The sequence below is a fragment of the Lentinula edodes genome (genome assembly GCF_021015755.1).
Source record: "Lentinula edodes strain Le(Bin) 0899 ss11 chromosome Unknown C8R40scaffold_20, whole genome shotgun sequence".
In the NCBI taxonomy this organism is placed as follows: Eukaryota; Fungi; Basidiomycota; class Agaricomycetes; order Agaricales; family Omphalotaceae; genus Lentinula; species Lentinula edodes.
Window position 1 is genome coordinate 269,917 of NW_025764326.1, and position 26,029 is coordinate 295,945.

Genomic DNA, 26,029 nt, shown 5'->3' on the forward strand with positions numbered 1-26,029 from the left:
GGGAGCAATCCAGAGGTCCCACGGCCATATGAGATAATTAGGTCGTGGCTGTGCTCGTGAGCTTACACTCGAACGCTCGGTATACTTTCGTACAACGGTACATGGCCTCTTCATCTGGTGAGCACAAGATTTGGTAAGGCTTCACTCACTCACACTGATGCATTTTAGCTGTCGGGAAGCTTTCACGAGAGGAATTTCGGCGTCAGAAGGACCTCGATGCAGCTCGAAAGGCCGGTACCGCACCTGCGGCTTTGGATGAAGAGGGAAAGCCCATAAATCCTCATATTCCCCGTGCGTACTATGGACACGCTGCCATCTGGCTGATGCTTACTCTTTTTTCTGTCAAGAATACATTTCACAGGCACCTTGGTACTTGGATACTGGTGCCCCGTCCCTCAGCCATCAACGACGTGCGGAAGAAAGCGATCGCATCACCCCTAGTCTCGACACCTGGTATGACAGAGGAGCAACTGCTGGTCCTGCCGCAAAAAAATACCGTAAGGGAGCTTGTGAAAACTGTGGTGCAATGTCACACAAAAAGAAAGACTGCTTGGAAAGACCCCGCAGAAAGGGCGCCAGATTCAGCAACAAAGACATTAAAGCTGACGAAGTCATACAAGAAGTGGAGCTGGGATACGATGCCAAAAGGGATAGATGGAATGGGTACGATCCCGCAGAGCACAAGAAGATATACGCGGAATATGCAGCTGTAGAGGCGACGAGGCAGAAATTGCGAGAGGAAGAGATTGATAACCAAACGACGACAGACTTAGCGGCAGTGAGGAAGATGGCCAAGGCAGGGAAGACGGAGAAAAAAGAGGATGCTGATTTTGGTTCGAGTGACGAAGAAGATGCAGATGAAGACAAATACGCTGATGCCGCGGACGCAGTCGGTCAAAAGCTTGATGCGAAGACACGAATAACTGTTCGAAATCTTCGTATCCGTGAAGATACTGCCAAGTACCTCATAAATTTAGATCCTTCAAGTGCCTACTACGATCCCAAAACACGTTCCATGCGTGATGCTCCCAACAAAGATACAGCTCCAGAAGACGTGCGTACATTATGAATTTCCCCGAAATGTCTATCATACCTATTCTTTCATCTTATACAGGCCAAATTTGCTGGTGAAAACTTCTTCCGATCTAGTGGTGAAGCTCCTGCGGTACAACAACTACAACTTTTTGCCTGGCAAGCAGCCGCTCGCGGAAACGATGTCCATCTGAACGCCAATCCTACACAAGGAGAACTTCTTCATCAAGAGTTCAAGGAAAAGCGGCAGGAGCTCAAAGAAACTTCGAAAGGTAGCATATTAGCCAAATACGGAGGGGAGGAGTATCTGCAAACTGCACCAAGGGAGCTTCGGCAAGGACAGACGGAAGACTATGTCGAGTATTCGCGGACTGGTCAGGTTATTAAAGGTCGCGAACGTGCAAAGGCGAGGTCGAAGTACCCAGAAGATGGTACATGTGTCGTTACCATTGTTGTGAACTCCAGCTCATTCAATCTTCAGTTTTTGTCAACAATCATACATCTATCTGGGGCTCGTGGTATGACGCTTCATCCGGTACATGGGGATATAGCTGCTGTCATTCCAACGTCCACCTGTCATATTGCTCTGGTGAAGCGGGTATCGTTGCTACAGAAGCTTCAAACGCCCAAAATCTACTCTCTGCTCCCTCCGAACCCATCGCACCATCCCCAGAAATATCGACATCTAAGACAGTGACTTCACATGAGAAAGTCGAACAAAACTATTCGAAGAAGCGTGTTGGAGAGGGGGAAGTTAAATTGGATAAGAATCGACTGGCGCGAGCTCTTCAGGAAGAGAAGAAGCGTGCTAGAGGTGACGAAGAGGATGATAGATCTGGCAAGAGGGTAAAGGTCGGCGGGTCTCATGATGTCACAGAGGAGGAACTTGGTACGTTTTTTCAGCGTTGCGGACCCTTCGGAACATCGACTAACATTCTCTTCAGAGGCATATCGGATGCGGAAAACAATCACGGAGGATCCAATGGCCAACTATGTCGATGTACACGATTAGTTTACCTTGTACTTTATGTTCATAATATTGAATTGTACTATACCGCTTCACAACGCTCGAAGTGATTCTTCGTCGAGCTTATTTGCCAAGATGGCGGGTAGAGGTGTCTGCTGCACATTGGAAGGAGCACGATTCCTCACTTCAAAAGTCCAACTAAATACATATGTAGATGCGCTCGAGCAGGATATCGGCGAGTGCTTGATGGCACAAGTGCGTAATGCATTTCCTTGGAGACAATTAAGCTCGGCTGAACCTTGCATGGCCAGTAGCCAGAAGGAAACGACAATGTACGTCTGCCCGTCGCCCGAAGGTACTATGTACAGCTACTACATAACGCTCCGAAAACAAGGATTTCAGGGAGCAGGCTTTCTCTGCGATTTTCGCTAAAATCAAAGTGTTCAGGGTAGCAGTGATTGATTCCCACGTGTATATCACCGCTGCCTCATTGCAAGTTCAAATTCATATCTCATTTCTTTTCACTCTCATCTCTCATGTTCTCTCTCCGGAGCTGGCAATGACTATATATATTGCGCCAGCTCTACTTATTGGATTAAGCGCACGACTTTTAATGGATTTTCTCTCTCGTTCTGAGGAACAAACTGTCCGTGACTTTCTCATGGCAGGCCTTTGGCAGGGCGTCCTTTGGTGCACCGTCAAGAACCACGTTCTTTCCATGCCAGTCGCACTTGGCATTCTCGCCAAACTTTTCGTCGACTATACGTTCATGTCCGACGTACTTAAATTTGGCATAACCCTTGTTGGAGTCGCGCTTGGGGCAATAGGCACCGACTTCCTGTCCAGTGTTGTTGACAAACCAAATTTGGACAAAGACAAACGCAAGAAGAGTTATTCGACAAAGGACTCTGCTCAGACTCGAGTCCGGTCCAGTAGACACGCGGATAAGCCGTCCTCGAAAGCCCGTTCTCGTCGAACAACCTCCGATATTACTTCCGTGGACTCTGAATCAGAGCTGATCGGCCCTCGAGCATCTATGTCTCCTCTCGACCGTCAAGTCGCTGCTTTGCGTGCTCGGGCCTCGTTAGCAGATAGCGAGCGGCGACGGTTCAAGGAAGAAAGAAAATGGGCAAAAGCGCAGGGGAATACAACCCTGGCAGCGCAGTTGCGCTGGCAAGTCAAGCGGTACTCTGCTCTGATGAAAAGCTTTCACAGAGAAGCAGACACGAAATTGCTGGAAGGTACGTGGTATACATAAGGTCGCATGCTGGTATTGAACTTTGTTTAGCTGCTTCAGGCTCCAAGTCCCGCCTTCAGACCATTGAAGAACACCAACCGATTGCTTCCACGTCCAACGACCGCTCAGAGCGTCGGCGTCGCGAAAGCACGCACAGATTCGAGCATCCTATCGTTCATGTTGAAATCGACCCTTCCCAAGTCAAGTCTGCCATACGTGTCAATGTACGGTAGCAATTATGATCAATACTCTTGGGTGGTATGGTGCGCCTTCTGGGAGTTTTATACTGGTTCCTCAGCTTACATTGCAAAAACTCCAGATCCACAGGAATCATAAAGCAAAGACTTCCGGCAACCACTTGGCCGAAAACAAGTCCTTCCTTGTGCCTTTCGGGCCCATGAGATGACGCTTAATGACTATGGACGTCTTTCGGAAATCATACTCTCGACGGGTTAACAGATTAATGGCGTTCGTGCACACTTTCTCGCACAGTCATCTCACAGAGAATGTTGTATCTTTACTATTATGCTTATTGTAACATCTAGACTGGAATCTATCTGTTGAGGGATCTTGTTCGACAATTCACACTAGAATTCTACACAAGGTTGATACACATACTGAATTGCAGACGTGAAGACAAATGAAGAATAAAGAAAAAAAGAAAACCAAGGCAATGATACAAGTGAATTAATTCGTATATGGATTAGAGAATCTCCAGGGTATGCACTATCGATAAGGTTTTCCGTTGGTCCTTGAGGATGAAGAGCCCGAGCCGTTCGTCTTCAGAGTTGTGGTAATTGTCCGTGGCTTTTGCAAGGCCTTTGGATCTGAACCAGCCCTCGGGGCAGCCTCCTTCATCACCATCTTTGCGTGGATTTCTTCGAGCTTGGAAGCTTTGACTTTCTTCGGCCAGAAAAGAGTCACGAATCTAGAAAGTAAAGTGAGGACTGATGATGAGATATATACGTGAATGATCACTCACGTCCATAAATGCCGCCGCCATCGTTCTCGGTCTTCTCCTGCTTGCTGCTTAGCGTTAAGGACCTGCTCGATTCGACCACCGATGGCTGCAAGAGAATCTTTGAGGATTGCCACCTTCTCGTCTTTGGGCATGTCCTCTCCGGACAATTTCAATTGTTTCTACAAAGGACCAGTCAGTCACCGTTCAGCCGAGATAGCTATAATCACTCACAAGTTGCTTTTTCACCGGACGGAGTTCCTCTTTGGTGGAAGCTTCGTCCATGGAAGGACTAAAACAAGATACAATTAGTTACAAGTTTAAAGATAGAGGATAGAAAGATTCACACCGACCATTCGTCAGAAGATTCAGAGTCAGTGAAAGTTGGTGTAGGACGTCGCTTTCTCTTGCGGGCACTAGTGTCATCAACAGAGGCTACTGCCTCGCTTTCCGCACGACGTTTGAGATGGTTGATGTGAGACGAAGTCGAAGAGGACGAGGCAATAGGAAGGGGAGGTGGAGATATGGATATTTTGCTATTTTTGCGAAGCGAGTTTTCATATGAGCGTAATCTCTCGTGCTGCTCACGAAGGAGACTCAGAAGGTAGTCCCCACGTCGGACAAGATGTATCGCATTGGGGATCGGGCGCGTAGCAGCATCTTCTCCTTTCTTTCCTTCCTCCAAGAAGAATTTTCCGTCCAGGTTTAGTTTGGAATCTTTGGCCATCGCCTCCCAATTACCAAAGCCGTAAATGAAAGCGCCTACGAGTAACATGGAATCATCTTGTGGCCCCCATCGTCCAGACCAGTTCAGGGTCGGACGAATATTGTCAACTGGTATCTGCCATTTGTATGGATCATCAACATTCATGAGGGTTTCAAAAAGTATCCGAAGATCTTTATGGCGGGAAATAACCGTTTCGGCATTAATGTTCCCAACCCCGCGGCAAGTAACGAGGACTGCCTTAGCCTTTTGTGCGTTAGTCAAACTCTCTCCAGATGCCATTTTCGATCGCTTCTGGTCCTCATTTTCTTTGACCGCGTCCTCGCAAATTTGAATTATTTCGTCCGAAACGTCAAGAATCATGCCCTTGTTTTTGTCTTGCAGTTTTGACTCTGTGACCTGTTCGATGAATTAGAAGGAAGACAAGAATCCAAAAGTTCACAACGTACGATGATATCGTAGCGTAGTCGTATATCTCCCCATCGCTGAAGACTTCGAATCAACACGCGAACATCACGTTCCTTCAACTCCATTGCCTTTTGACTGGCAGATTTTCTCATTGGTCCAGGTACTTTTGGCTTCTTCGGAGCAGCTGCTGCTGCAGGGTGGTCGACGTCCATTCCTTCGTAAGATACCTGCGCATGAGTGCGCTTACGATCTCTAGACTCCTCAGCAGCCAGCTCCTCTGCCTTCCGCTGGTCCTCCTCTTTGTCAAACTTCTGTCTTTCTTCCAAGGGAATGATATCCTCCCAATTCATGTCGTTCTTGACATCACTGACAGCGGCAAACTGGGCTAAGAAACCTTCGCCTCCGAGGGAAGTACCTCCATCGCCACCGGCAGCCATGGTTTCATGATCTTCGGCATGAGCCAAGACAGCGTCGAGGTCCATTTCGTCGAGCTTTTGGGTTTGCTGCGAATCGTCCTTATCGAACCTATAATCACAGCAGTTGTGAGTTGACCGCCATTACTGATAACAAAAACCATCGCGTACATTTTCTGAGCACCATACTTCAAGACGGCAGTGAGTTCATCCTTGCTAAGATTCTCGGCCTTTGTAGGTTCTTTAGCTTTGGAGCTCAGGTGCGCTTGCGAGGTGTCCATCTGATTGATGACTTGAAGATATGAAATGCGCATATATATCATGGCGATCAACGCAATATTCAAGAAGAAACGCACTAGCATATTCAAGGACCATCTTCTTCTTCGCACGCTCGAGCACATCCTCCTCCATAGTATCTTTGCTCACAAAGCGATAGACACTGACGTGCGACTTCTGGCCAATCCGGTGGGCACGGGCCATCGCTTGCAAGTCATTCTGCGGATTCCAATCGCTCTGTGACAAATGATTAGAATAAGGGCACAGACCTAAACCAGTGGGGTGATGACTTACATCAAAGATGATCACTGTATCTGCTGTTTCCAGGTTGATCCCGAGTCCTCCCGCTCTCGTTGATAGGAGAAAAGCGAAATCCGGAGAATTGGGGGCGTTGAAATGGAGTATTGATTTTTTTCGGGCTTCTGATGCAACCATGCCATCCAAACGCTGATGGAGGTATCCCCGCAGGGACATGTAGTCGCTGAGGATGTCCAACATGCGAACCATTTGACTGAATATGAGCACTCGATGACCACCCTCTTTCAAACGAGCAAGCAGTTTATCGAGAAGTACCATCTTGCCGCTGTTCATGACAAGACCCTTCAGGATTTCCTCGTTGTTTTCCGCAGTGGGTTCGGCGCCGTCAAAAAGGTAAGGATGATTTGCAGCCTTCTTGAGCTCCATAGCTTGAGTGCCATTCAATTTGATGCTTTGTAGCGAATAAGCTGGTAGTGCTTACCAATATTGAGAAGACTGATAGTGTTGTTTCCATTTGCACTTTTGACCAAGCCTTGAAAATTCTGGAATAAAAGATGAGGGAACGATTACTAGTGCATGACGAGAATCATACCTTTGTCAAGATATTCTTATAGAAATGAGTCTGGAGGGTACTCATTTCTACCCGGAGAATTCGTTCGCTCTTCGTGGGCAGAGACTTCAACACGTCCCGCTTGAGTCGCCTCAACATCAAAGATTCGAGTTGCTTATGAAGCTGCCTGATTTTTTCTTCGTGATCATCGTCATTGAGATCGAACTCGTTCGTCAAAGCAACTACGATCTCCAGTCATCAGTATCCCGTCTTCGCAACTAGATTTCAGCAGTCACTCACATTTCTCCGGCATCAAAAAGTGCATCAGAGACAGCAACTCTGCGCATACGCATGGGTGAAATATTGAGAATGAGGACAAAGAATTACACACCTTTGACGTTATTCTGAAGCGGAGTTCCCGTGATGAGAAGCTTAGAAGCAGCGTTGAACGATCGCAAAGCTTCGTACAACTGACTCTCGGAGTTTTTCAAACGATGAGCCTACGATGAAGCATAAGTTCTCACCAACGATGCGGCGGAGTAGCAAAGACGTACCTCGTCCACCGCCAGGACTTGCCATTTGATATCTCCCAGTTCCTTCGCATCCCGCAAAACCAATTCATATGTGGTCAATAGCACGTTCATTTTGATTTTCTTGTTCGAAGGGCCGAATTCATATGTGCGGATAACCTCTCGAGCTGCAGCGGTTCCAATGTAAGTAATGACATTAATGTCGGGTGCCCATAACCCGAACTGCGCCTGCCAAGCAGTGATAGTGGATAGAGGTACGATCACCAAGAAAGGTCCATACTGATGCATTTCATGGAATAGGAATGATATGAAAGAGATTGATTGAACGGTCTACAAACATGATAAGTGAAAGATATTTGAATGGAATGGTGGAAACAGTACTAACCTTTCCAAGACCCATCTCATCTGCTAAGATGCCATTCTCGCCCTTGCACCATAAGTAAGCGAGCCAGTTAACTCCAGTTAACTGGAAGTCCTTCAGCTTGCAGCCGGTCTCAACGATGTAATCTGGATCCTCGGTAATCTTGTGGAACGCCGGTCGTGAATGTTTGGGGTAAACGGGACTCTTGTAAGGAAAGCGGCCCTCTGCTTCCCGAGTTCTGTATGCTTCGATTTGATCTTTGGCGATAGGATTGACATCTTTCTGTGTTTCCCATGTACAGTGCTCGTAGTTGAGCCCAGTCCATTTGCAAAAGTAATCTACTGTAGGATTGCCGTCTTGGTCTTCTGATTCCCGATGGGCGACGATACGTTCAACAGTCTTGAATGTTTCCAAATCTTCCTTTTCGCGTTCCTTGTCGAGGAGAAGCGCCTCTTTGTCTTCCTGCGACAGATTGGGGGCGTTTACATGAGATTGCCACAGTTTGTAGGCTTTGATGTAGTTGTCAACGCGTTTCAACCCTTTAAAGCGTTTCAGGAACTCATATGTCTCGTCGGTGTTGTGGAGGTGTGAAAAGTTTTTCCACTTTATGTGGAATCGCTACACATGGATATATATCGAGATGGGTCAAGAGGAACAAGAGAAAAGGAAACCGGTGAGATCACGTACTATATTATCAAACCAGACGTCTTCTGGGTCGGCCTCACGACCTTCGTCGCGACTGTGGCTAAGAACAGCCTCTATCTCGTCCTCTTCTTGATACTGTTGTACAGGCCCTGCGTAGTACCCTGTATCAGGTTCTTCTTCTTCGTCAAACTTCTCGAAATCCTGAACGTCATCGAAGTAGTTGGGTATCTTGCCTCCCCTACTGGAGACGCGAAGTTCGTCAGATTGAGGCCGCGCCCGTTTTTTTTTCTTGGAACGAGATCCATAGTCAGAATCTGAGTCTGAGGCGGAAGCCTGACGGACTGGCGCTGCGCAACTGTTATTGAAAACATGTATTTCAAGTACAAAAGCACAATATATACCTCGACGAACGGCAGAAGAGGTTGACAACTTTTTTTTCTTGGGCGCAGATTTCTTCTTTGTGTAGTCTTCGTCGGCGTAAGTACCGTCTTCTTCTTCATCGTCTTCGTCTTCCTCGTCGGCCAAATCTTCGTAGCCCTTTCATAGAGGTCATCAACAGGGTGAAACGAGAGAAGATGTCGAACGCATACCGAGTCTTCAGCCTCCTGCTTTCGATATAAAAGGGTAAGCTGGTCGTCGTCGATGATGATGAGAGAGCACATACAGAATATCTAGACCCATTATAAGATGGTCTGGCGGAAGGCTGGTCAACGACGTCCATATTAACGTCGTCGTCAGCAGAAGCATCACGGTCTTGAGAATGAGAATTGTAACGGTCGTCAACGTTCATAGTGTTGTTGTCATCGTCGTCGACGTCGGAGGGATAATTTATGTCGAGAACGCTGGAGGCCATATTAGCGGGAGAGGGGGAAGAAAGAGATGACAACAGTGACAGGGCTTGTCGTTGCTGATTTGTGATGCTGGTCACGGTCTCAACAGTCGGCGAAGCGAGCCGGTGCTCCCAGACTCACAATCCCAGGCCACCGGCGGGCTGCAGGAACACCGTGATTGCTGGCGACGAACACTGACGCCGGGTGTTTTCTCCGTGATACACAAATTTATTAAGAACACAGGATCCTCTCTGATCAACTGTATAAGACTTGGTACAATATTCAAAACGCTCTTTACTGCTTTTCTTGAGTTGTATACTGTCTTCTTCGTTGCCGTCGCACGATTTGACGGAATTCGAATGCATGGCCATTGTTTGGTCATTGGTGGACAGCCATCAGAATCAATTTGAAAGTCTGTGACATTGTGACCGAAGATAACAGAAGATACCGAATATTGACCGCAACGACCGTTTCTGCTCTGATGGACGGCTCCCACTTGTCCGTAGTAGTAGATTTATGCCCTTCTCAATGGCACCTTTCTTCATTGCATGAGCCATATCCCCTTGATCTTGGTTCATTTGTTTCTCAACTTCTCGCTTTTCTCAATTCCCATGTCGCTTCAAGGCATGAAAATTCTCTTGCGGTCTTTGGCGCATTTCCTGGCAAAAGGTGCGCTGAAAGCATCGCCCATAGATACTTATGAATGCCTTTGTAGCGTCTTGTTATACTCGTCTGCGAACCCTCCTTCAGAGACACCCTCTAATGACGCTAACTCGTTTCCCCCGTTCAAGATGGTCGACTCGACCATTATGCACAATATTGTGCAGCAGTTGAATGCCTTGGATCAAGGTTTAGATGAAGAAGGTTTGCCTTCCTTATCGTGTCTAAATTACTCTCACATTCTCTCAGCACCATCTGCTTTGGTTGGCGCACTCACTAAAGCACTATGCTGTAAGTTAGGCTTAAACTAGTATCATGAGAAGACCTTAACCTATTTTAGTTATCAATCGATTGACGCTGGAGTTTAATACGTCCACCGCTAATGCCACCGAAGGATTAGAACCCCTAACTCTGTCTGATCCAAGGATCCTCGTTTTATCGGTTTCTCCGGATCAGACTACCTCTTATATTCCCGTTATGAACTCCATCTTCTCTGCCCAAAAACTCGTCTGTTGTTCTGTATGTTGTTCATTGCGCTCAGTACTCACTTAAGATCAGAAAGTGACAATTGACGCTTGTCAAATCTACGGCCCAGAAACGGTCTTCCTCCAACAGGCCGCGCATCTTACCGGGGGTTCCTACATCTACCTTGAACGTCGCGACGCCCTGCTGCAATATCTCACTGCAAGTCGTCGTTAAACTATTTTCATCCATATGACATTGATGAGACTCTAGATGGCTTTTCTTCCGCCGCCCTCTATAAGGCAAACGATATCTGTGCCCACGCAGGACAAAATAGATTTTCGTGCAGCTTGTTTCTGTCACAAGAATATCGTAGACGTTGGTTTCGTCTGTTCAGTCTGCCTATCCAGTTGGTTATTTTTTAATGTCTGCACTCGCATCATCGACGCTTCTTTTGCAGTTTTCTGCCAGCCCGTCCCCGTTTGTTCGACATGCCGGTTTGTGCTTTGTTCTCCTGTTCATTGCATCTTACATCCTTTCCCAGAACAAAGTTCCCTATTAAAACGCTCCAGCGTCTCAATGCGGCACGACCCTCTCTGCCGCTCACTTCTGCTTCACAATCGCGCAACTCCTCGACACCCCCAACACCGCAGAAAATAAATGGACATGCTTCGGTGACACCGTCACAGCCGTTGGGACCAGGCGGCTTGCCACCCTCCGGAAGTATCAATAACAACAGTACATTCCACATCAACGGTGCCAAAAACGGGTTAGGATTATCCGGATGAGGAACACCTATTGCAGCACACAATTCCCAAATTTAAAGACTTACGCTCGGAATTCCTCGTGTTTGCGGAACCTTTGCTCCTCATAACGCTGAGGTGTGCCGGAGGGCTTTATCTATGTCCAAGGTCTCGGGTCTCGGGAATGTTGTGTCATAAGGGGTTGGCGAACTCTGTATGTTGACGCTATCTTTCACGATTCGTATGATATTACAATGGATCCGCTCGAGACCATTGTCAATTGGCGGATCTCATTTTGATGCCCATCGAACGAACTGGTTTGTACGCAGTTTTTGTACAGTATATAGAATGTATATCGATGGAATTACAATGAGAATGCTGTCATGTACACAGGTGCCAAGTTGTCATCAGGCCGTGTTCTAGTCATTTCCTTTGGTCGTCGAAGAATTAGAGCCTTGTGCAGTGAATGATATGATATGAATGTTCTGCAGCTGTATCTTGGAGAGGAATCCTTTGCGTACCTTAGGGCTTGGATTTTTGGTTGACGCATATGCAATGGCCATAGTAGGGGTCGTGAATGCACACCAGACGCGCACTAGATATACAAAAATTACCGGCTGATCATTCCTCGACATTGTGGCTGACCTATCGGTTCGTCATCTCCGTCTTCGTAGGTCATCAGTAGGATACCGGCACTTGGACTGGATTCCCCAAGATCTTGCGAAGGCTCTAAATAGTTTCAGGATCAGTGCCCCGGAAAACATTGTCAGCACCCCAAAAAAACAGAATATTAATTGCCTTCGCCTGAAAAATGCAGGCTTTAACTCACTCCAGAACTCGTGAATTAGAACCTTCTGAATGATTGCATGCGGATCGACATCTTCATCTGAGTTGATTGGTTCGGGCACTTCAAATGCTTTCCCTAAAGCTCGCGCAAGGCCACTTCGAGTTATGTATTCACCCGTGCCTGTGCATATAGTGTGGGACATCTTGAGAAGAGGAAGAATGTCAAGCAGGAGCCTAACCAGATATGCTACATGCCATCCCAATTCGTGCTCCAGGACGAAAATTCTGAGCCCAGCAACCGGCACCAAAAACTGCAGCCTAAAATTACATTATAATTTGCGAGATTTCGCTCGAAGCACTTCAGAGAAGTGTAAGAAGTACCTCACCACATCTTCCCTCCATCTTTAGTAATAACCCTCCGCTGTGATTACAATCGCTTTCAATACGAACGGGGCTGTTGATCTCAGAACGAAACATACCTCGAGACTCCGGATGCCATTTCGCCGAAGCGCGATGTAACAGCGCCAACGGTATCCTGCAAGTCATGCAGATTCTGTCCAATTTCGAGGGGCTGGCTTGGGTCTAAATCTCCCATTTTCGCGGAGGTTAATTTTTTTTTCCAATAGCGCCACCGATCTCTGGCTCCTGCGCTGACCATGGAACCTTTGTCAACAATCCCTGAACTCGTGTGAGGGTTCTTGGATGCAAATGCATGGGCTCCCGAGCCAACCAAGGTCCTGCATTACATTCGAAATTTGCACCTTGAACAAAACGAATGTCCTTACAAGGGTGGAACACGGCCTAGAGGATCGGATATCTGTGAATGTTGGAGTAATGCACGAGCTACTTGAATAGGATTCTTGACGCCTATATTTACAGTAAACTCAAGTCGTCGTAGATCTCCACGACCTCCTCAGAAGGAGATTTTGAGCCTGCATTACCAGAAATCGCGCCAACGCTACCAAAATGGTAGTTGCCATCCATTATAGCGGCATCACACTCTACTATCCCTTCCAAACTTAGATTCGAACCGTATCCTGAAGCGGAACGATATTTTAACTTTTGAGATTCAACTCTGAGTCGATGTGTGTTACTATCACCTGCATTGAGGACCGGATCATCTTCAAGGACTGTAATTGCCACTTCAGCGACATCCAGAGGTGACCTCGAAGTCAAAGAGGAAGAATCTAATGCTTTCTTGCAGGCACTGAACTTGCAATGGTCGGCACTTTGGCAATCGATGCAATGAATGCGGTCTTACAGGCGCAGGGCTTGCTTGAGCTCCCGTTCAGTGGAAGAACTATGAGAACCAGCACCTCCGTGCACTGCTATGAAAGTATGCATATATCCTTGGATCGACCAACGAACAAGTGCGGGAGGAGAAACAAAGTCAGTGCCGAGAATGCCGATCCAGAGATCACTTTATCACATGCTAAAGACCACTATAAGCCTCTTCAAACAAGTCATGAAGCCATTATTGTTTGCTCCATCCTACCACTCACTCATACTATATCATCGTCTGGCTAGTATCCCATGATTGATCATCTTGTGGGCCGTCCGAGTCCGTCTTGGAAACGCGCTCAAGTACGTTGAACTACGTGAAGTTTGCGGTTCTTCCTTCTGAGTTGCTTCTAATTTCCTGCAGGTATTTTTGGTGATATTCTTCTGGTTGTGGCGAATTATACGCGGGGGATCTGGACCTCCAAGGCTGTTCTGGCTTAAGTCTGCAAATCGATTCCTGCGTACGAGTTCCATCTGCCATACATCAAACTATGTTCGTTCATCGTGTCACTATATCCCTATAGAGAAATTCACGCCATGGCAACTCATAGTCAGCACGCTTACTGCAGTGTATGCAATGCGCAATTTTGACAAAATTTTGGGCCTTGAGTGTGAGCTGTAATATTGTTCTTCGAACGCTACAATCTCAATGAATATACTCAATCCAGCTCCTGAACCATTACGATCGCTGGTAGATACGAATCATTGCCTCAGACTTGTGAACAACAAGCTTACTTTTGCAATCAGTATTCGCCCAACTACTACAGAGCCACCTGGATCACCACTGGTTTAGATGCCGGGTTCGCTACAGCAATGTCAATTCGACCAAAGTGGTTGCGTGACATATGCGCTCTTGTATTCTCAGCATATTACATAGCATACCCTAATGAGGCGGACGAAAAGGTTAGTCGCACTAATTTTTCCAGGAGATCCGCTTAACATCATTGTAGCTTCGTCGTTTCCGTGCTGTCCCTACCGTTGAAATGCTTCGTTATACTTGGGAAAAAACGTCCAACCCCGTCGTGAGTTGACTACTTCACAGCCAAATGCACATCATTCACATCATTGTAGCTTCGTTTCTTCACTTCTGGGCCTTCTATTGCCATGCGCAAAAAGATTCTTCTTCCCAGACCAACATCTTCTATGTATCGACGTCCAATAACATGCTATATTTACTATGCGGATACACCGGGAAACCTCAAACAATGTACTGATTTGATACTGGATTTTCCCGGCGGCGGATTTGTGGCAATGTCGCCTGAGCATCACGAAGATCGACTTAGAATGTGGGCTCGCGGCACAGGGAAAGCCGTATTGGCTGTAGACTACGGTAAAGCTCCCGAATGTAAGTAGTGCTATTTTTTCTTTATGCTTCGAGCGAACCTTCTAAGCAACGAAATGTAGATCCGTATCCCTTCGCAATCGACGAAGCCTTTGATACCTACCAAGTGCTTGTTGAGTCTGGTGAGAAAATTCCATGATTTGAACTGTTCCCCGAGCTTAATTTTAGAAAAACTGAACAGGAGGATCGGCTATCGGAATGTCTGGAAAGAAGTTCAATGTCGTCATTACTAGCGATTCTGCAGGAGCAACCCTTGCAGTGAACGTTGTGCTCAAAATTTTGGAACATAACAATATGGCACATATCGCTCGTAAAACGTCGATGCCTCTTCCGTTGGCGCTCGTTTTGAACTACGCTGCGCTGGATTTTAATTTTACTTCTTGGATGAATGAAGATAATCTCCGCGTACTGCGCGCTGAAGAATCGTCCGGTAATTTACCAGGCTTGAGAGAGCTCGCTAAGCAGAAGGACCACCTAAAACACATTGTTAGGTCGATCAGACTCTCTACGTTAATTCCATACTGAAATGATCTTTCAGTCTCCGCTCAGTATGGTCGGCGACAGAGGCTCTGGAGAAATCAAAAGACACAAAAGAATCAAGCGAAATAATAGCTGGAAGGACACGCTCCGTGGCCTCACTACCAGTGGCAGCGAGAAAGAGGATACGTCATTAACCAGCTCACGAAAACCAAGTTTACGCCGTATGACTTCTGGTCTCAAAACGCCACCGGGCGGACGTATTTTCCTGCGTGAATCTGTAGAGAACGAAGACTCAAGTAATGACGAGGATAAAGATTATACCCAACGCAAAGAGGAAGACCGCCCTCTACAGGCACGAGTGAAGCATGTCTATGCTCATCCTACGCCCTCGGCGGCTTGGATCAAAGCTGCGACAGAGAAACAAGAGGAACTTTCTGCAGCGCTGCTGGAAGCCGATTCGGAAGCTGCACGAGCGATGCCTTTTTCACACGCAGATCAAAGAAAGAGGGAACCTATAGGTGTCAGACTGACGATGACCAGTCGGACAGGGTACTTTCAAGATCGAATTATTTCTCCCAGTATGGTTGGTTAACTTGGTCTCATTGGGAATCTTGATATCTCAAGTCCTTTGCAGATGCGTGCTATGGCCATCTTGTATATTGGACCTCACCGAAATCCTGACTTTATGACTGATTATCATCTCTCTCCAATACTTGCACCGAACCATCTCCTTGCTCAATTCCCACCCTTACTAATGCAATGCGGCGAAAAGGTATGCAATCTTTTGGTACGACTGATCATCATAAATTTAATGGTCTCTGAAAGGATCCATTTGTGGACGATACCGTCATATTTGCTGGACGTGTGAGAGAGGCCAAACGTGCCAGGAAGATTGAGTTGGATCTTGCGATCTCGGGAAAAAGCGCACGATTCGGGGAAACCCTCAGGATGAGCTCAGTAGATGCAAGCCATGCAGAGAATATAGCTGCGATGAAGAGGGAACGCGACAAGCTCGCTAGGGAGAGTGAAGACGACTGGGTACAGCTCGTGCTGTTCGCAGAGTGGTCTCATGGATATCTACAAATGGCCGCTCTCATCCCCGAAGCCAAAGTGGTATGAAATTCATTCATTTGCAATAAATTGATACGAAGTTTCCAAATTGACAGGTTATCGAAGATTTGGGAGAATGGATAGATGACGTATTCCTGCGATACAGTGGGAAGGAAAACGGTGAAGACGAAGGCCCGACAGCAGAACTCGGGTTCACGAAACCGGCATCTCCTCGACGGGAATTGAAGTCAAACAACAACAAACGACAACCAAGCCCTTTCACCTCTGAGACCGAGAATGACGACTCTGGGATCATTTTTGTAGCGAAAAAAGACAAAAGAACATCATCAAATGACAGGGGAATGATTGACATTGGAAGTGAACGAACCGACTCTACAAAGGTCGATCCGACCAAACCCGCAAAAGTAGATGTGAAAACTGAAGCCGAAGAAGAGAAGACGATTGGACCTGATGCAGATGACGAGTATGAGGTTGGAAATATTGAGGGGATGAGAACGAGTAGCTCACGACAGGGAGGACAAATCATCAGCGAAAGCGAACTGATGCGTCGCCGACGACTACTGGACTCACACATCTTTAAATAAATGAATTGGTTGTAAGGTGTACCAAAGTAGTAACATAGGCACAGCTCTTCACAAAGTTGTCACTTTCAGATCTTGCACAGCTTTGCAGTGCCATCTTTTGTGACATCACCCGAGTGCCTTCGGCATAATTGCACACTTTTAGTCTCAACTTCATGTCGACCTTTCATCAACTCATGACTCTCGACCAATCTTCTACTAATTTTACTCAACCGCCCATTCCGACTGCAGGTCCAGCCACTGAGCCAGATGGACCTCGTTCTTTTGCATTTGTTCCTACTCTCGGCATCTTGGTACCACATCCTCCGCCTCCAGTAATTCAGGTTCAACGGCAGGATACCCTAGGCCAAGATCCTGCCAACGCCATTGTTGACGCCTCTGGGTCCGTCGTAGGAAATTTTAATACCGGTGCAGGCGCAAATCATTATCCATCCTCTGCTGGCGTCCCTCGTTTGCCTCCTATTCTGCAAGTTGAGAAGCAGCAAGTCACCACGTCTGCCACTCAGTTGGCCAGTGCGAGCAGACGAAGGAATGAGGCCAATTTCGCTTGCCCAGTTCCGGGATGCGGCAGCACGTTTACACGTCGATTTAATTTAAGAGGCTAGTTCTAGTTTCTTTGGCAATCTGCTCCCCGATATTCATCTGATCAGTATACTTATGCAGGTCATCTTCGGTCCCATACGGAAGAGCGCCCCTTTGTTTGTGAATGGCCAGGATGTAATAAAGGTTTTGCTCGCCAGCATGATTGCAAGTTCGTTGTCGATGGCTGCTATTCCATCCTAAAATCTGTCTGACAGTACATTTGTTAGGCGCCATCAAGCACTTCATACCAGCAAACCCCAGTCGAATGTTTGCCAAGGATGCAAGAAGACTTTCAGTAGGCTGGATGCACTTAACGTTCGTGATTTTTATACCACTAAAGCTATCTTTGTCGATCTATTCTCCCTTTCCAGAGACATCGTGAGATTACTTCAATATTCAGTATAGCTCAAATACAGTCACTCATTCTTTTTTTCTCCCCAGTACGCTCTGATGGCGGGGCAGAATGTCGCGCTAAACACACTATGAAAGCTGCCAGTGCTGATCAGAGTGGTCCTTCACAACTACCTCCGGCTATCCTGCACATTCCTCTTCAAACGGCTCAGAGCCCTCCCCAGGTTCCACCGAAGCTCCAAGTCCCGCCCTAGCCAGCTTGATGTTTTATCTTTTTCCGGGTCTCCAGTTCTTCGGGTCGAAATAAAAGTGTATATAGTAATTAGTAGGAGTATCTTGTCACATGTACATATAATAATCACATGAAGCATGAAGTTGAAGCGGAATTGTCACCGTGGTCCGTGGTCCTGCTCAAACGTTGACCATGTCGTTGCCCATGTTAGTCGGGGGCACTGAATGCGGCCCTTCCAATCCTCTCCAAGGCCTTTCGAAACACTTAGATAATGATCGAGGGCTGCAGCAGGTACTTGTATACATTTTATAAATCAGACAACCTTCGTAGACGTACTGATCTCTATGTAGGATCATTTTGGGGCAGGCCGTGCAGGACCTTCTCAAGAGGTCTGTCGTTGCCATGTACCTAGATCGGAGTTATGCTGAACAATTACTTCAGACGTTTCGCTCGCAAATTACTAGCCCACCGTCGTTCGATCAGGATACTGCTCGTTTCTTTGCTAAATCGCCTCCGCCTCAATTCTATGGTAACAGTCCGTACGACATGGCAGCGCTTCGAGGCTCCCTGCCAGCCGCGGACGCCCAATCCTTCAAGCAGAATGTTGTCGCAGACTGGGCTGTAGATTTCTTGACCCAGCAACCCATGCAGGCATCCTCTCCTCAACCTCTCGCTGCTGCTGCTACTCAATCCACAGTGAGCTCTATGCATTCCTCAGCTGCTTCGTCTACCACACAAGCTGTGAACATGATACGGCCTGCGCGTAGGTCTTGCGTTTGTTCTTCGAACACTCCTTGAGCTCGATGTTATGCAGAGGTTATGCCATTTGGATCAATGTGGAATGCGACGATGCAATTTATTCCTTCCGCAAACTCCTTTCAGGCCACGACTGTACCAAGGTCTGTTCTGCCAGATACTCGTACGTTGGTATGTTCTATCTTAAAGAAAAACATTTCTCACGTCCCTGATTTAGAACTTTCATGGTACAAAGAGTTCGACGCCCAACAAAGCGACTCTGTTCCGACCGAAGGACTTTCGAACGCCAACGCTCAGGAAGAAGCTCCTCAGTCCTTTCGGGAGCAAGATGAGCTCTCTCGTACCGCAGGTCTCCTTCTAGAGACCGTGAAAACCGAGAAGAATCCCAAATTCCAAAATAGTATCTTTATGAATCTGATGACTCAACTTCGCGACCAAAAAGTTGTTGTCAGAGGGAACGAGATGGTGGAAAATGACGGGACTCATACAGTCGGCCAAGACAGTAGGGTAGATGTGAAAGGAAAGGGAAAAGGAAAAGCGTCTGATTCACCGTTCATCCCATATGCTGGCTTGGTTAGTACGCTTGGACAGACAATTGGTAACAACGCGACAATGGCAGGAGTATCTCCGTATAACGAACAAATTGACATCCAGGAAGATGCGAACGATGCTTATTTCAGACAAGAAAATGAGGATTATACTCGCTACTGGAACGGAATGGATCCACGGAAGTCGCAGAGGCAGACAGTGGAAGTGGATCTAAACTGGGATAAACTACAAACAGATTGGGAGAAGTTCGAGGCCTCGACCAAAGGCATTACTCCGGTCGTCTCGTATCAATTTCAGAAAAATAATCCCTATCTCCGAGGGGACAGTTTACGGATGCGGCACCATTCCATGCATTCGGATGACCGTCTGGAAGTATGTAGTCACTCGTTTCACGGAGACTTCCTTTTCATGCTAAACCAAATACAGACCGTACTCGCATTAGAAGCCGCTGTTCAGCAGGACGTGTCTAATGCATCGGCATGGTTTGAACTCGGGGTCAAACAGCAAGAGCATGAGCGAGAAACGCAAGCGTTACAGGCCCTTAAACGAGCAACTGAGCTTGATCCCTCGTATTTACCCGGTTGGCTAGCATTGGCTGTATCCTACACAAATGACGGTCGTCGGCTCGAAGCCTACGAGGCCATCCGCGAGTGGGTTTTGCGAAACGATGATCATCGCGACATTCTCCAACAACATCTATCTCAGCATCCTAGTTCCGAAGAAGCCACGATTCAAGAAAAATTCAAGCAATTGGTTCAGTGTTTGATCACAATGGCTCAACAAAGTGCATTTGGACAGATTGACGCTGATATCCAAATAGCGTTAGCTGTGCTTTTCAATTCGAATGAGGTACGCTATTCCGTTGTACGTTCAGATTCGTGGGCTGGAGAAATTGATTATCCATCATCTTGCAGGAATATGGAAAGGCTCAAGACTGTTTTAGAGCGGCACTTTCTATTCGTCCTGACGTGAGTATGGTGGTGTTGTCCTTTTGTATTTTTACAAAGTTGAAAATGCCGGTAGGACTGGCAGTTATACAACAGAGTAGGCGCTACAATGGCAAACAGTGGCCGTGCTGAGGAAGCTCTAGAATATTATTATCGAGCACTTGACCTGAATCCGGCATATGTTCGAGCACGGTTAGTGGATTTCGTCAACAGTGTTGTGAAACAAAAAGTTGACGCACAGAATCTCAGATATAATCTAGGTATATCGTGCATCCAACTCAAGGTATATATTTCTCTCGTGCTCTTTCTGACCTTACGAATTCTAATTTTGAGGTGGCTTCAGCGATATAACGAGGGTGCCCTGCACATTCTTGATGCACTATCCCTCCAGGATGCGGAAGGTGTTCATGATGTTGAAGGTTTCAACGATGCACGGGGAGGAATCACTTCGAACGCCCTCTGGGACAGCCTGAAAACTGCGTGTCTGCATCTACAACGCGTTGATTTGGCTACATTATGTGACAAGAGGGATGTCGAAGGTGTGTGCAGTCTATTCCATTATTTGACTGTCCATAACCCGACATAACAATACCAGCTTTCCGGTTTAATTATCAGTTTCGATGAACTTTTGTAGCTATACGTAATGTAGACCATTTATAATGACAATGGACTTGCGTTTGGAAATCAAGTACTCAGATATTGCGAAGAAAAACATTTGCCAAGACTCAAGAGTGTGGCGTGTTTACTGGGTTGTACAGTTCTTTGCAGTTGTTCAACACGTTCATCGCGTATATCTTAGACATCGTTGTCGTCCGTAGGGACGACAATTAGGCGAAAGCGATGAGCAGCTTGAGCGAAACGAAGGCCGCGTGCGTACAGAAGCACAGTCCGCAGTTCACAGCTCATGAGTATGACTGTGACCAGTGAGAGGAAGTCGTGCAGCCAAGTGGCTGTGCCTCCTTCACGTTGCACACCTTCCACCATCTTTCGACTACTTTACTCATCCTCTTGCACCAGCTCATACCTTACACAATGGAAGCTGTAATGAGAGTCACAGACACTATCAAGTCCTTCAGAGTCAGCAGCACTCTTACTATTTTTCAAGCATTCCTAATTCCTATGCACTCGCAGGAAACACGCCTAGCAGCTCTCAGACCGCCTACTGAATTTTTCGATTATCAGCGCATTTCACGACCTTCAGACTTTAACCAAGCTACTCAGGCGAGCTCTCTTGTCATTTCTGTTGACCGCTGAGACTCAATGCACCAATCTAGAGAATAACGTATAACACGCGATACTTCTCAGGTTGGTTCAATCCCTCAGTATGCTCGCAGTGCACTCAAGTCTTTTCATTTAAGGGAACTATGTTCTCATCATCGCTCTGCTGGCTGTATATGCCCTGTTTGTCTACACATTCCTCAATTTCGTCCAACTTCCCTAATACATATCCTACAGTATCAGTAACCCCCTTCTTTTAATCGCTCTCGGTTTCTTGGTCGGAGGTTTTATCGCAATCAACAAATTTGGTGCGTCCAGTTGGCCATGACGCTCTTCTGACAGCAGCTTAGTTTGTCCCCTGCAGGTCCGGAACCCATGCAAATGGGGGAACACACTATAACCCAAAAACATCTTTACACTGCCCTCTTTGTCATCGGTCTTCCCCTCCTTTTCATCGCGTCGCCTGTGATGACCTTCTTTTGGCTCGTCGGGGCTTCCGGAGTGCTCATTCTTGGACATGCGAGCTTCATTGAACCCGGTGTTGAAAGCGAGTATGCTGCTGTTCAGGATACTGTTTAACATCATCCTGATGGGACTTGTACAATCCTAGTACATATGATATTCCATAGCAAATCCGCCTGTGAAATAGAGTACACATACATCTGCAATACCTCTGAACACAGGAAGACAGTGAACCCTCGTTTTCTAAGAGCATGGTGAAGGTAGTATAAGTTGATATGTTATGTACCTAGAAAATACTCGAGACAATTGCCAATGTAAGAATCTATGCCTGCTGAATCCAATTGAGATATGGAAGCCATTCCTTGGTCAGAGCTTCATCAAGCTAAGACAAAGTACTGTGAAGGTGCTATGAAGGTGTACATAGAGATTGAGCGGGAATAAGTTATCATAAAGGCCATGCGAAAATAGAGTCAAACATTGGACGGAGCCGAGTGCATAACAATCCAATGTAAGAGGAGAGAGAATAAGGATATGAGAAAGATGCTAATGTAACGTGCAATGTTTTTGAGGGAGAAGAAGAAAAGATTATAGACAGAAGATAAGATGGACATAAGAAGTAGAAGGCGAAGCGGGAGATGTATAATGGCGCCCGCATATAGATTGTACAGAGTTAGAAGTAGGACACAGGAAGAAGATAAATGTTTACAACCGCTATAGTAATGGAAGCCATTGACCTGCGCAAAGATGTTGTTATATGAAGGCTTGTGATTGACCCAAGGTTGCTCACCTATGACTACACTCGGGAGATCAAATAGATCTCTCCGGATCGAGAAACAAAACGTCGAAGGAATCGGCGCTCCGTTCGGCTTGAGAAGGACACAGTGTGAATATACCGATTGTGTTGTGTTTTCGAAGGCGTGTTCAGCAAAATTTTCCCAATACTCGACCACGGATTGGTTTTCAAATAACTATCGGTATGGGTAGGATTAACTTCGTTCACCGGGAGCAAACGGAGAATCACTTCACCTCATAAATGTACTTTTTCTTTCCTAGTAACTCCTCCATAGACCATTCTGTAAGCATGCAGAACTCAGGCGCGACAAGACAAATCTCTCCCGTACGACGCCATATTACTGTTGGCGTTCCGCTGAAAGAGATGAGTTTCTCGAGTTCCTGGGCATCAATAACCGACAATTCAGACGTGTGGATCGTAAAGGGTAACACGCCACGTACTAGCAGCGACCTTTGGAAACATTTTTCCACGAAAACTTCGTCATCGAGAGACAAGGGCATTTGTAGTGCAATAAGCGAAGGTCGGAAGATAGCTAACGCTCGCACGATACGCAAAATGTCGTTTTTCTCAAATCTTGAGATGAACAATAACCCGAAACAGAGAAAGGTATAAGATATCCGCGGGTACGATGATGGAGGGGATGAGGAGGAAGGTTGGATTGAATAAGTAGAACCGGAATCTCCTTACTAGAAGACTCTAGTCTGATTGGTTTTTAATGAAAGTACGCACCGGATAGGTAGGTGTTTCATTAAAAAATGATAACCTTCTGTGTAGTCATAAGGTTTGGTGACACGGTCGTGGATACTTTGAAGTTTTGAGCCTGGCGTACAAATGCTGGCACTTGCAACAGAATCCGTGGATCGAACAACGGAAGGGGTGAGGCTGGGAGATGCATTTGAATGCGGAGGAGAGAGAAGACCGTGCGAGGTTTCGTCGATGAAGACAGAATACGGCGGAGACTTTGCTCTTGATTCCAGCGAATATCGAGACTGCAGAGGTTGAGTCGTCGTATTGGGTGTATTGACCGACTGCTGGAAGGGCGGGTACTGGACTTCCGATAATTCGCTCGTCCGAGGTGGTTCCTGATACTGGTATGTGAGATATGCGGTAGTAGGAGATGCGGCGAGGTTAGAAGATAATGAAGTGGGAAAGGTGGATGAGAACGTCGGTGATTGAGAGGCGATGAGTGGATCCGAGGAAGGCCAGCCGGAATACGTTGGTGGAGGAGTGGAATCACCTTGCGGAGGACTTGGGTTACCCAAGATCGCAGACAGGATGGAATATTCCAGGTTTGCAGCTTCTGAACCGAATGGAAAATTGGAATCAAAAGGCACTTCGAAAGTTGGGGACTCCTGCAATATAGGATCGGCTATAGACGGAGAAGTTGAGAATAATGTAAAGGGATGTTTAAGTAAATGCTGACATGTGGACAAGTGAGGTTGTGGCTGCTCCTGCTGTGGTGCTGGTGTTGATGGACGAGGGGTTTCAGCCACATTCGTAGTCGTATTTTGCGGGTTTTTATTAGTCCGTTTTAGTTGTTCTATGGTATCGTATACGCATTGAATCGACTAAAAGGAAAAAAAAAAGTCCTGACAGCTCACCTAACTCTTCATCGTCCAGAAGATATTTTGCTTTCTTTCGATGGCCCTCCGTGCAGCTGTTTGCGATTCCTCGTTTTATACAGCGCTGACAAGGTCGAGCTAATGATTCAGTGAGCGGTTGAACGAGAGTATACAAGCAAATAAGAGCAGACAGTCATCGCAGGTGAGATGTGCCTTTTGACAGTGAAAGCAAGCGCGATTGGCTTTCTTTTTCTTTGGACCATCTCTGGCCTTTTTCGACTGAGTCGAACCTGAATCTGGACCTGATGGCTCTTGTGCATCGTTCCGTTTTCGCTTTGTGCCGGCCTGCTTTTGATTTTGATAGTTGGCAGTAGAAGTAGAGGCACCAACAAGTGCGACAGGAGGAGCAGGCGCAATGGGCACAAGAGTGCTTTCCGTCATTGGAAAGGCGGTGAAGTCAGAGAGGGAATTAATGAGAATTGTATACAAAATTAAAAGTATTTTATAGATCCGGATTACCGGAGGTTGCATCAACGGCCCGGGATTCATGCGCTTGCCTTTGAACGAACTTCGATGGTTGAAACGGGCTGCTTTGGACTCTAACCGTCCTCTCGAGCACTTGATCCAACGTCGTCTCAATCGTGAGCCTCTTCAGTATATCATAGGTATTTTTTTCGCTCGTCGTTAAGTCTGTTCTGAGTTTTGAATAAGGCACCCAGCCTTTTGGCGCGTTAGACAACATTCGGGTACGCCCTCCCGTGCTCATACCACGTCCAGAAACCGAAGAATGGGTCATTCGACTCGCGGAATATCTTTGCTCCTCTGACTGGTCCGCAAGCCGTCGTATTTCTTTGCTAGACCTTGGCACCGGTTCTGGTTGCATTCCGCTTTTGCTATGCCACCTTTGTCCAAATATTGTGGCGAATGGAATTGACATATCCCCTCATGCCGTTCAACTAGCCAATGAAAATGCCAAACTCTGCGGCATCCCACATTCCAGATTCAAGGCTTCTTTGTGCGACTTTGTACACCCAGGTTTTCCGAAGGCCGAAACGATCAATTCGCCCTACGATATTCTTACATCCAATCCTCCTTACATCACGTCTGACGAATATCTTCAGCTAAGGTAGGAACAGTGTTTCTCCCTTTATACCTCTACATTGCAACCTTTCTAGTGACGATGTTGCAAAGTTCGAAGATCCAACGGCCCTTATAGGTGGTTGTGATGGTCTAGAATTCTATCGTGTCATCGCCGGTCTCATCGCTCGCGACGGATTTCTATCGCCTAAGGCCGTGGTAGCGCTTGAAGTCGGTCACAGTCAAGCAGCAGCGGTCTGTGATATATTAAGCCCGACAGGATTCAAAACCAGCATTTGGATGGATTCATGGGGCAAAAAACGTACTATTATTGCCCAGCGCCAGTGATCTGTACATCATCCGACCAATAATCCTTTTATGTACATACATATGTCTCCTGCCTCCCGTCAGAATCAATATCGAGTGCGGTCCGATCCCTGACCGCATCCATGATTGTATATCTCAGTCTGTTTGCGGCGACAGCGCTAGCACTTTCTGAGGGCCCGACATTTGCAAGGCTTTCGTTCTGCCTTCGTCATGTAGGGAATAAGTTTGCGATAGACACGGTTTAGTTGCGAAGCACGTTGCACAAGATCGATACACAACCAGACCTTCGGATAAGCGTGGGCTGATTGATGTCAGATAACCCGGGGATGAATTTTGATTTCATACCCGGGCTCACAAATTATAACCCAGGTACGAAATGATGTAGATAGTACTAGGCTGTATCTTTTCCACAAACCCTGCTTCATAAAATATCTGTTAGCCCTTGGGACGAACAGCGACCCTGTGAAATCGATGTCATTACGAGGACATATCCGACCTGAAGGCTTTGAGGATGAGAAGGGCAAGTGTTTATCCTTATAGTACTGCAGCAGCTAGATGTCCTCATCGAGACCGCAGTC

General features: G+C 46.7%; 11 protein-coding genes across 11 annotated transcripts; 8 read left to right on the forward strand and 3 right to left on the reverse strand.

The window, feature by feature from the left end:
- Positions 1-8: 8 nt before the first annotated feature.
- On the forward strand, positions 9-2,092 carry C8R40DRAFT_1107265 (pre-mRNA-splicing factor SLU7). Its single transcript, XM_046228193.1, has 6 exons — positions 9-117; positions 169-291; positions 348-1,054; positions 1,115-1,463; positions 1,514-1,921; positions 1,977-2,092. Exons 1-6 carry the CDS (start codon positions 102-104, stop codon positions 2,042-2,044), a joined length of 1,671 nt encoding a protein of 556 aa, XP_046085709.1. The 5' UTR covers positions 9-101; the 3' UTR covers positions 2,045-2,092.
- A 371-nt stretch (positions 2,093-2,463) lies between these two features.
- On the forward strand, positions 2,464-3,857 carry C8R40DRAFT_1237654 (uncharacterized protein). The gene is made up of 3 exons (XM_046233443.1): positions 2,464-3,240; positions 3,288-3,499; positions 3,556-3,857. The coding sequence occupies exons 1-2, from the start codon at positions 2,559-2,561 to the stop codon at positions 3,467-3,469; spliced, it is 864 nt and encodes a 287-aa protein (XP_046085710.1). The 5' UTR covers positions 2,464-2,558; the 3' UTR covers positions 3,470-3,499; positions 3,556-3,857.
- On the reverse strand, positions 3,858-9,046 carry C8R40DRAFT_1107268 (SNF2 family N-terminal domain-containing protein). Its single transcript, XM_046228194.1, has 17 exons — positions 9,024-9,046; positions 8,790-8,896; positions 8,402-8,706; positions 7,739-8,332; positions 7,378-7,683; positions 7,215-7,323; positions 7,124-7,162; positions 6,866-7,065; positions 6,755-6,815; positions 6,310-6,701; positions 6,096-6,252; positions 5,911-6,031; positions 5,368-5,851; positions 4,548-5,317; positions 4,429-4,486; positions 4,219-4,376; positions 3,858-4,164 (listed from the first exon to the last, which is right to left on the reverse strand). The coding sequence occupies exons 1-17, from the start codon at positions 9,038-9,040 to the stop codon at positions 3,963-3,965; spliced, it is 4,080 nt and encodes a 1,359-aa protein (XP_046085711.1). The 5' UTR covers positions 9,041-9,046; the 3' UTR covers positions 3,858-3,962.
- A 546-nt stretch (positions 9,047-9,592) lies between these two features.
- Positions 9,593-11,286, forward strand: C8R40DRAFT_293755 (transcription factor Tfb4-domain-containing protein). The gene is made up of 7 exons (XM_046234623.1): positions 9,593-9,858; positions 9,905-10,140; positions 10,190-10,356; positions 10,408-10,533; positions 10,585-10,720; positions 10,772-10,808; positions 10,856-11,286. Exons 1-7 carry the CDS (start codon positions 9,671-9,673, stop codon positions 11,097-11,099), a joined length of 1,134 nt encoding a protein of 377 aa, XP_046085712.1. The 5' UTR covers positions 9,593-9,670; the 3' UTR covers positions 11,100-11,286.
- On the reverse strand, positions 11,195-13,269 carry C8R40DRAFT_293986 (asparaginase). The gene is made up of 11 exons (XM_046234624.1): positions 13,102-13,269; positions 12,941-13,047; positions 12,782-12,877; positions 12,626-12,707; positions 12,320-12,577; positions 12,222-12,261; positions 12,080-12,158; positions 11,884-12,021; positions 11,700-11,783; positions 11,576-11,649; positions 11,195-11,508 (listed from the first exon to the last, which is right to left on the reverse strand). Exons 1-11 carry the CDS (start codon positions 13,182-13,184, stop codon positions 11,419-11,421), a joined length of 1,131 nt encoding a protein of 376 aa, XP_046085713.1. The 5' UTR covers positions 13,185-13,269; the 3' UTR covers positions 11,195-11,418.
- Positions 13,270-16,678, forward strand: C8R40DRAFT_293729 (Alpha/Beta hydrolase protein). The gene is made up of 14 exons (XM_046234622.1): positions 13,270-13,424; positions 13,486-13,582; positions 13,646-13,732; positions 13,790-13,812; positions 13,869-14,024; positions 14,072-14,143; positions 14,193-14,466; positions 14,526-14,585; positions 14,645-14,949; positions 15,002-15,526; positions 15,578-15,715; positions 15,769-16,056; positions 16,110-16,313; positions 16,382-16,678. The coding sequence occupies exons 1-14, from the start codon at positions 13,374-13,376 to the stop codon at positions 16,433-16,435; spliced, it is 2,334 nt and encodes a 777-aa protein (XP_046085714.1). The 5' UTR covers positions 13,270-13,373; the 3' UTR covers positions 16,436-16,678.
- A 1-nt stretch (position 16,679) lies between these two features.
- C8R40DRAFT_293500 (uncharacterized protein) lies at positions 16,680-17,907 on the forward strand. The gene is made up of 5 exons (XM_046234621.1): positions 16,680-17,195; positions 17,259-17,346; positions 17,405-17,492; positions 17,549-17,555; positions 17,619-17,907. The coding sequence occupies exons 1-5, from the start codon at positions 16,751-16,753 to the stop codon at positions 17,780-17,782; spliced, it is 792 nt and encodes a 263-aa protein (XP_046085715.1). The 5' UTR covers positions 16,680-16,750; the 3' UTR covers positions 17,783-17,907.
- Positions 17,903-20,696, forward strand: C8R40DRAFT_1107331 (uncharacterized protein). The gene is made up of 11 exons (XM_046228195.1): positions 17,903-18,051; positions 18,111-18,149; positions 18,202-18,523; positions 18,575-18,679; positions 18,734-19,437; positions 19,492-19,914; positions 19,980-20,033; positions 20,089-20,204; positions 20,262-20,295; positions 20,356-20,551; positions 20,608-20,696. Exons 1-11 carry the CDS (start codon positions 17,953-17,955, stop codon positions 20,634-20,636), a joined length of 2,121 nt encoding a protein of 706 aa, XP_046085716.1. The 5' UTR covers positions 17,903-17,952; the 3' UTR covers positions 20,637-20,696.
- A 241-nt stretch (positions 20,697-20,937) lies between these two features.
- On the forward strand, positions 20,938-21,973 carry C8R40DRAFT_293340 (prenylated rab acceptor PRA1). Its single transcript, XM_046234620.1, has 6 exons — positions 20,938-21,089; positions 21,144-21,233; positions 21,287-21,317; positions 21,371-21,413; positions 21,468-21,538; positions 21,595-21,973. Exons 1-6 carry the CDS (start codon positions 21,045-21,047, stop codon positions 21,807-21,809), a joined length of 495 nt encoding a protein of 164 aa, XP_046085717.1. The 5' UTR covers positions 20,938-21,044; the 3' UTR covers positions 21,810-21,973.
- A 3-nt stretch (positions 21,974-21,976) lies between these two features.
- Positions 21,977-24,488, reverse strand: C8R40DRAFT_1193725 (uncharacterized protein; the record flags this gene model as incomplete). Its single annotated transcript, XM_046233067.1, has 9 exons — positions 21,977-22,426; positions 22,480-22,660; positions 22,719-22,865; positions 22,926-23,058; positions 23,215-23,854; positions 23,909-24,025; positions 24,087-24,185; positions 24,239-24,380; positions 24,438-24,488. The coding sequence occupies 9 exons, from the start codon at positions 24,486-24,488 to the stop codon at positions 22,404-22,406; spliced, it is 1,533 nt and encodes a 510-aa protein (XP_046085718.1). The 3' UTR covers positions 21,977-22,403.
- A 106-nt stretch (positions 24,489-24,594) lies between these two features.
- On the forward strand, positions 24,595-25,472 carry C8R40DRAFT_1046805 (S-adenosyl-L-methionine-dependent methyltransferase; the record flags this gene model as incomplete). Its single annotated transcript, XM_046224389.1, has 3 exons — positions 24,595-24,712; positions 24,759-25,173; positions 25,223-25,472. The coding sequence occupies 3 exons, from the start codon at positions 24,595-24,597 to the stop codon at positions 25,470-25,472; spliced, it is 783 nt and encodes a 260-aa protein (XP_046085719.1).
- Positions 25,473-26,029: the final 557 nt, after the last annotated feature.